At 39.9% G+C, this 8,346-nt stretch overlaps 2 protein-coding genes across 15 annotated transcripts; one reads left to right on the forward strand and one right to left on the reverse strand.

The window, feature by feature from the left end:
* The first annotated feature begins 204 nt into the window (after positions 1-204).
* On the forward strand, positions 205-7,301 carry LOC110749540 (Peptidase C78, ubiquitin fold modifier-specific peptidase 1/ 2). Of its 14 annotated transcripts, none has more exons than XM_088249019.1 (10): positions 205-375; positions 525-639; positions 896-1,764; positions 1,858-1,969; positions 2,084-2,179; positions 2,261-3,998; positions 4,070-4,174; positions 4,402-6,358; positions 6,452-6,501; positions 6,927-7,301. In XM_088249019.1, the coding sequence occupies exons 1-6, from the start codon at positions 317-319 to the stop codon at positions 2,342-2,344; spliced, it is 1,335 nt and encodes a 444-aa protein (XP_088105145.1). In that variant the 5' UTR covers positions 205-316; the 3' UTR covers positions 2,345-3,998; positions 4,070-4,174; positions 4,402-6,358; positions 6,452-6,501; positions 6,927-7,301. The 14 variants fall into 14 exon arrangements, with proteins under 14 accessions (XP_088105145.1, XP_088105148.1, XP_088105147.1 ...); XM_088249022.1 differs by having other exon boundaries at positions 4,405-6,358; XM_088249021.1 differs by having other exon boundaries at positions 4,085-4,174.
* LOC110749567 (ABC transporter B family member 19-like) lies at positions 3,270-7,914 on the reverse strand. Its single transcript, XM_088248717.1, has 10 exons — positions 7,681-7,914; positions 7,541-7,595; positions 7,229-7,404; positions 6,949-7,149; positions 6,599-6,858; positions 6,197-6,510; positions 5,834-6,057; positions 5,401-5,744; positions 4,852-5,282; positions 3,270-4,747 (listed from the first exon to the last, which is right to left on the reverse strand). Exons 1-10 carry the CDS (start codon positions 7,912-7,914, stop codon positions 3,270-3,272), a joined length of 3,717 nt encoding a protein of 1,238 aa, XP_088104843.1.
* Positions 7,915-8,346: the final 432 nt, after the last annotated feature.

Genomic DNA, 8,346 nt, shown 5'->3' on the forward strand with positions numbered 1-8,346 from the left:
AATGCTTAAACTAATAATTATTATTAATTTTTGAAAACAAAATAGAAATAATTATCCCCAAAAAAAAAAATCATATAACATTATGGGCCCAATTCCACTATATTTGTAACAGGCTGTAGCACACAGTCAGGCCCATTACAGCCCCGTCCCGAATCCGAAGTCCGATCCTTTTAGCAGAGTCGGGTTGGCTTGATCCGGGAAAGAAAGATGAACGAACGCCCACGCAATTCAAACTAGGAGAGCTTACAATTTTCTTTCATTTGTTCTTCTTCTTCTTCTTCCCGCTGTTTGGCTCAATTCGGAGAAAATTTATTTCATGGATCCGTCGTCTTGCCCATTCTGTCATTTGGAAGTTCCATCCTCAGAACTTGAGTGGTATTATAATACGCAACTCATACACACATAATAGCTGCATAAGTATTTGCAGCAAAGCAAAGAAATTTAATCCTTTTTTTTTTTTTTTAATTTAAAATTTCTGGATTGTGGTTATGTATGTGATTTGTAAATAAAATGAATTGTTGCAGGCATGCCAACAGCCACTTTGAGGTCGAGGATGAAGATGAACAACTGGCAAGGGACTTGGAATTTGCCCAACAACTTGCTCTTGCCCCTTCTTCACCTCCATCATCATCATCCATGGTACTCTTTTACTTTCTCGTTTACTTTCTCTTCTTATGGCTTGCCCATTCAAATCATATATGAAAACAAAAGTTTCTTGGGTTTTTATAAGAAAGAAAGGATTTTTATTCGTTTTTCTCAGGGAAAAGAGAAACGTCTTTGTTAACAAATGGTTGGACAGCAACTTTGTTTTCTTCTTCTTCTTTAGTCTTCTTTTAAGTTGTAATCTGAAGCTCAGTCTACTAACTTCTTAGTTTCGTACTGGATACGCCCGCAGAATAGTCAAGCAATCAGTGACTTGCCGATTTCTAGATGTGATGCACAAATAAGCATGGAGGAAAAAGTCTCTTCCTTGATTGCTTTACAGACTAGGACCACTTTCTACGAAATTGAACATGGCTTGATGGCCTTGCTGAGAGACTGTTTGGAGTCAGAACGTGGAAATACAACCAGTATTGTGTCCGGTTATATTGATCATTTTCAGAGCATTCCATCTGAGGACGTTGGGTGGGGTTGTGGGTGGCGTAACATCCAAATGCTTAGCTCCCACTTGCTTATGCAAAGGCACAAAGCTCGGGAGGTTTTATTTGGTGGTTCGGGATTTGTTCCTGATATTCCATCTCTCCAAAGGTGGCTTGAGATTGCTTGGGAAAAGGGATTTGATGAACTTGGCTCTGATCATTTTGCTAATAATATTTATGGCTCAAAAAAATGGATTGGAACTACTGAATGTGCTGCCCTTTTCCGCTCTTTTGGGCTTCGAGCAAGAATAGTAGATTTTGGTCCCAAGGAACTTGAATCATTTTATCCTTTGCTTCCTGGTTCAAGTCTTGGGAAAGAAGTAAAGAGAATACATAATGGCGGAAAGAGGAAAGCAATTCAGGTTTGTGGCCCGATGGATAGGTATCTATTGGCAAGGAATCATGATGTTTCCCAAGCAAGTTCCAGTGGGGATGAAAAGTCTGGATGTTCTAGTATTCCTCTTGGTGGTGACTCGTTGGGTAGCATAAGTAATGAGAATTTGGGAAATAAGTTTACAAGGAATAGCAAGGGTCATCAGGTTCTCATTGATTGGATCTGGAACTACTTTTCTGATAAAAAATTTACCAAATCTGGCAATTGTCAGGTTGTTGTCAGTGACAAAACGTAAGTTTCTATCTCAGTTAGTAGCTATAGTACCAAGAGTGCACGCTTTATTTTTATATTTTGTTCTAATTTGTAGAGAGGTTCTTTGAGCAGACCCTTGTACTTCCAACACGATGGACATTCGAGAACGGTTGTTGGGATTCAAGTGAAACATCAACATAATGGGATACAGCAGCACAATCTCTTAATTTTGGACCCTGGCCATGTAATGTTCCATCAATTCGTAGGAATCTGTGGTGCATCTTAGGTTTAACATATGTATTTTGCAATTTATTATTGAATACAATTGTCTTTTCACTCTTGTGACACATAATTACAGAGAACAGCAGATCTGGAAAGATCACTGAAACAAAAGGTCGGATGGCAGAAGTTCATCAAAAGAGGGGTTCACACACTGAAAAAGCCACAGTACCAGGTAATGATTATTTAAATATAACATTTGCCTTTGGTTTGACTACTCATTAGGACTGGACTTGATGCAATAATTTTATCTCAGTTGTGTTATATTGATACTGGAATAGCAAATCGGGAGGAAGTGGAGTTGCTCAAGACAATAGAAAGTGTTTTTCTGGAGTTCTAGAGGAACCTGTTGAACATTTGCGATCTGGATTCCAGTCCTTCTGAATATATATGAACAGAGGAACAAGTGGCTATATTAGTGTTCACTTATATGCAGTGAATGTTGACAGGACAGGGAAAGATAAGATATGTTTGAAATTAACGCAGCCTAAAAGAGAATGATTTGATATTCACTGTTTTAAGGCTTTCCCCCACCCTTAGAAAGACAATTTGATTTCTGACGAAATTCCGGCTGCAGTTTCTGTGTTGACCTCTTCTCTACAAATGATCCTGACTAATGATGGATTGATTTTGAGGAAATGTGTTACTGTTAGTGGATTTCATATGTGCAAGATGGCCAGAGAGTCAGGGATTCAGATCTTCTTACTCTTCAGATGCTAGGATGCTGTGATGTTTTACAAGCTCTTCATCTAGGCTATCTTGGTTATCATTATGATCAATTTGAGTTGCCTTTTAGCTGCCTGGAAGATTTGGCAGGAGACACAGCACGAAAAGTGACTCCCTTATGCTTGCTTTCTGGGGTGTACTTACTTTTGAGGGTGAGGAATAAAGCCTGCTGGAGCTCAAGGGAACACTCTTATATTCTTAGTTGATGTTGATGGAGCGAATGACTACCTGTTTGTATAATATTTTCTTAAGTTTTGTTGATTCCATCCGGGAGTGTATTCTCTTGTATACATTAGTCCATATGGCATCATCCGTTGAACTTGAGAACAAATTTATTCATTTATCAATAAATAGGAATATATGTTGCAACTTCTGTGCTTCTCTATTCAACAATTCATTGTGTCATTAACCTCGTCCCACCCCTTTTTAATACGAAATTGCTACAACAATATTACTTTAAGCTCCTAAAGAAAAATATATAGTCCTAAGGATTTTTAAAGTGCCCTGCTTCTCTATCCAAGGCAGCTGTATGTAATATGTTACTCTCCTGCCAAGCTCTGTAGCTGATATAATCTTGAATAAACTCCCTCAGATGCTGTTATCAGGGCTGAGTGGGAACCTATCTCCACAATCTCGCCTTTATCCATGACGATAATGGTATCTGAGTTTATTATTGTCGAAAGCCTATGTGCGACTGTAATTTGTGTGGTTTTTGACAGTATGCCCCCATTGTTTCTCAAATTTATCGCAGCCAGTGCACTCACAACAGATTTCTCAGATTCAGCATCAAGGGCACTTGTTGCTTCGTCCAGGAGCAAAATTGCAGGCCTCTTTAGCAGTGTTCTAGCTATGGCTATTCTTTGCTTTTGTCCTCCTGAAAGTTGACAACCCTTCTCCCCAACAACTGTTTCATATCCGTCAGGCAAATTACTTATGAATTCATCTATGTTTGCTTCCCTAGACACCTCCACAATCTCAGTCTCAGAAGCCCCGTCGGTCCCGTAGCAAATATTGGCTTTGATTGAGGAGCTAAAAAGAAGAGGCTCTTGTTGAACTAACCCTATTTGTCTTCTCAACCATCTCAAGTTATATTCCCTTATCTCCTTTCTGTCAATGAGTATTCTTCCTTCCATAGGATCATAAAATCTGAGCAGAAGGGCCAATACAGAAGATTTCCCAGCTCCACTTGGGCCAACAAAGGCCACCTTTCTTCCAGCTTCAATTTGCAAACTGAAGTTGTTCAGGACCGTTACTTCTGGTCTTAAAGGGTAATTGAACTTGATATTTTGAAATTCGATGCTCCCTTTGATTCTGTCAAGATTTGAATCTTCTGGTATAGCTGGTTCTATTTCAGTTTTGCGGTCAAGGGTCTGGAATGCGGGAGTTAGTACACTGATGGCAGAGATGACAGTGGGAATCAGTGTCCATAATTCTGTGATTGAAGGTACTGTAAGAGAAAAAATCTGGTATGATCTTATGCTATTTTTAAAGCTTGCTTGATGTCTATCAACCAACACTGTTGTATACCACAACGCAACAGCATGTGCGATGTTCCATAAGCAAAGGGAAACACCCTGAATTATGCCGTACTTAATACTTTCTCTCCTGCACTTTCTCCTGGGGTTTTCCAGAGATATTTTGGCTTTTCTGAGTATATGATCTTCATGACAGAAGGATGCGACGGTTCTTATGTTGGTTGCAGACTCAGAAGCAAGAGTAACAAGTTCAGAATGTGCAGCAGCTGCGTCACCTGAAAATCCTTTAGCAGACTTGGCTTGAATCAGACCACCAATGAAGTGGCAAGGCATTACAGCCCAAGCTACCAAGCCCATTCTCCAGTTAACAACCATGCTCACAATTGTTGCAATCAGTATGGAGGAGATGCACTGAACAATAACAGACATACGATCAGCAATGATGGTTTTAACCATTGAGGTGTCATTGATGATCCGTGAAGTAAGCGGACCAATGTTGTTCTCAGGTTTCTCAAACCATGCGATTTCATTGCGTAGTACACCTGCAAGATTATAATGGATGGGTGTTAATTTGTAGTTTTGTATTACCTTCTTGAAGCAGAATTGAAAATATAAGATGATTGTTACGGGCAGGACTGTATGATACCTGAATAGAGAGCTCGTCTCAGGTTTGTCATGGCCTTCTCTCCAACCATTCCAAAGAAGTAATGCTGCACGGTGTGAGAGAATACTGAAAGAAATCCTATTACAGAAAAGACGATTGAAAATTTTTCGACCTCCCTCTTAGCATTGTTCTCGTAGTATGCTACTCCAATTCTTATAATGTAATACCCAAAGATAGGCTTTGATATGCCAGAGAAAGCTGCTGCAAAGGAACCAAGAGCAATCTTTCCGAAGTCTCGCTTGTTCAAGTCAAACCAGATTCTGAAGAATATAGCTGCTTTTCCTCTTTCCTGTTCTTCATGCTTTGGAGACTCCTTAAGCTGGCTGTCAGGCTCCCTAGGTTCCTTGGCTTGTTCTATCTCTTCGGGCGAAATCTGTTGGGTGTTGGCAGGTTCTTGAGAGGAACGCGTGTCTCTGTTTTTCAGTCAGCATTGTATAACGGTTAGTTAGGTTGTTATGGTTTATTGCTATTACGTTACGTATGTAAGCATTAAGCAAGGGAGATTTTCAAGTGTGAATTAATATTACTAACCTTGACTCATGAACGGGGTTGAGGTTCTGCATAGCAAACAAGTTATTGTAGAATTTGCTGCTGTCAAGCAAGTTACGATGCGTCCCTGTTTCTGTAACTTGGCCATTTTCAACAACAGCAATCATATCCGCATTAATGACAGTTGAGAGTCTGTGTGCGATCAAGATGACTGTCCTTCCCTGCATGGCCTTGTCAAGGGCGTCTTGAACCACCTTCTCTGACTCTGAATCAAGAGCACTTGTTGCCTCGTCAAGCAGAAGAATTGGAGGGTTTTTTAGAATGGCTCTAGCTATGGCGATTCTCTGCTTTTGTCCTCCTGATAACTGGACACCCCTTTGCCCCACCTGGACCCCCATTTCATCCAAAATGCACAAGTTATCATCTTAATGTCTTAATATACTATACTCTTAATGAGTTGAGCTGAGTTGCTGACCTCTGTTGAGTAGTCATCTGGAAGTTGGGATATAAAAGAGTGTGCATTTGCCATAACTGCTGCTTTCTGGATCTCTTCATCTTCTGCATCCATCTTACCAACTTTCATGTTGTCTTTGATGGTCCCTCCGAACAGTGATGGCTCTTGCGAAACTGCTCCTATGTTTTTCCTCAGGAACTTCAAATCAAGGTCCTTGACATTGTGGTTGTCAATCAAAATCTCCCCTGAATATCCATCCGTACGTACATTTATCAATTTCATGTACCAATAAGAAGAACTCTGTGCAACAAGGAAACTCAAAGAAAAACCTGCCTACTTAGTTGTGTGGTTAAGGAGTTGAAAATCAAGGAGGTAACAACAGACCTTTTGAGGGATCATAGAATCTTGCGACAAGGGAGATGATAGTGCTCTTCCCACACCCACTGCTGCCCACAAAGGCTACTGTCTTTCCAGCTGGGATTGACAATGAAAATCCTTGAAGGATGACTCTCTCCGGCCGGGACGGGTAGGAAAAGTGCACTTCATGTATGTCAATGTTGCCATAAATCTTATCAAGTGTCTTCCCTTTTGAATCATAACTTATAACTGGCTCTCTGTTTAACACTTTGAAAACCTCAGTTCCTGCAGCCTTTGCCTGATTGAAGATTTGCATGTCTGGTGCAGCATAAGTGAGTGATCTGAAATTCAATAGAAATAAATTAAGTGAGGTTAATTATTGAACTGTCAATCATATATAGAAATTTGCTTGCTTGCTTCCTTGCTTACATAGCTCCAAAGAGAATGCTCATGACAGCAGCTATAATATCTCCACCGCTTGCCCTCTTGGCAGTGACTACAACAGCACCAACCCATATGATGAGAGCCCAAGAACCAAAAGACACAGATTGAAGCATTCCTGTTCCAACTCCCTTTATTAGAGCCTCTCCTTTGCTTAGCAAATACTGTTTTCCCATGCACTCTGAGAAACACTTGATTGCAGACTTTTCTCCAACAAATGCATACACTGTTTTTATCTGAGATATTGTCTGTGATGATGATGCATGTAGAAATCAGTTAGATAGTAATATGTATATTTGCTGTTTGGCACTGGCAGGGTGTAGCTAGCTAGCTGTTACCTGTTCTACCATAGACGTAGCTTCTGACTGGTAAAGCATTCTTGCGGCGGAGATGGCGTTCATTTTCTTTGTGTAGGTGGTTCCAATTATAAGAATCAATGGGACAACCAAAAAGGTAAGCAGTGTCACTTCCCAGCAGCATATGGCAGCAATCAAAATTCCAGAAAAGAAAGTTGCAAGGCTTGACAGAAAATGACCCAACTGCATGCCGCATGCGAGTGATATTAATATTAATTATTAATTGTCATGACTCATGAGCAAGAGTAGCTAGGAATTAAACCTTCTCTCCAATTGCATCCTGTATGATACTCATGTGGTTACTAATTCCAGTAATGATTTTGCCACTTGTTAAATCTGTATCAAAAGCTCCAATCTCCTGGCTAAGCACTGCTCTTAGATATGCTAATCTTAGACGTGCCACTTGTCTTTGACTTGAATACATCCAGCATCCAATTTCTGCAAAACTCCACTCCAAGCAAGCAGCAGAGCAGGATATATATAAGTAAGTAATTAATTAATGCGATGATTAGACGTTTATTATCTTACTAACATGGACATTCAATAATATTAGTTGGAAATGAAATATATATACCAAGTATTCCAGCTGGGAATGTGGCGAAGGCCATGTACCACACATATGGAATAACCTAATTTACAAACAACAAGAAAGCTCATGAGATGTGAAGCAAGCCTAGGCCTGCATGCTTTTTAAACTTAATTTTCATACACTACCTTTTTGAGGGATTTAACCATGGCATCAGTGTCGTTGATGTTGCTCCCAAAGGCATCGAGAGCTTTGCCAAGCAACAGATATCCGACTGGAAAAGCCATACCATGCACAATGGAACCCAACGTCCCCAAAACCATCAGGCTCCAATCCAATGCGTCTGCATAGCTCAGCAGTTTATTAAATCCCAGAGTTTCGACTCTCGTCATCTCCTCCTTCGACTTCTCGTCCTCCACCATTTCTTTCTTCTCTCCGATCTGCGTGACTACTTTTCCATCGCATGCAGCATCTACTTATACATTGACAAACACTTGAATGATAATGTACATGCACTTATTAAATTAAAAGGGTGGCTATCGCCTTTTAATTTAATATACAAAATTTATGAAAACAATAAGCATATTCAGATGCACCAAACGAATATCTCCTTATACACCTTGGCAAAATCAAGGAAAAAAAAAAGGGTCCTCCTAGAATGGTTTATTCTCTTGGCTGCATCTTGGTGTTCAAAATACGTGCACAAGAATATGCATGGTGGCTGCCATGCCAAGAAGGCAGGGACTGATTTGTATATAAGTTAAACCCTATATACAATCCAAATCATTGTTTAATGATTTCCGTGCATTCATTAACAACAATTTCATTTTCAAATCCATTTGATTATGAGATAT

The sequence above is a fragment of the Prunus avium genome, chromosome 2 (assembly GCF_965620075.1).
Source record: "Prunus avium chromosome 2, drPruAviu1.hap1.1, whole genome shotgun sequence".
Lineage (NCBI taxonomy): Eukaryota > Viridiplantae > Streptophyta > Magnoliopsida > Rosales > Rosaceae > Prunus > Prunus avium.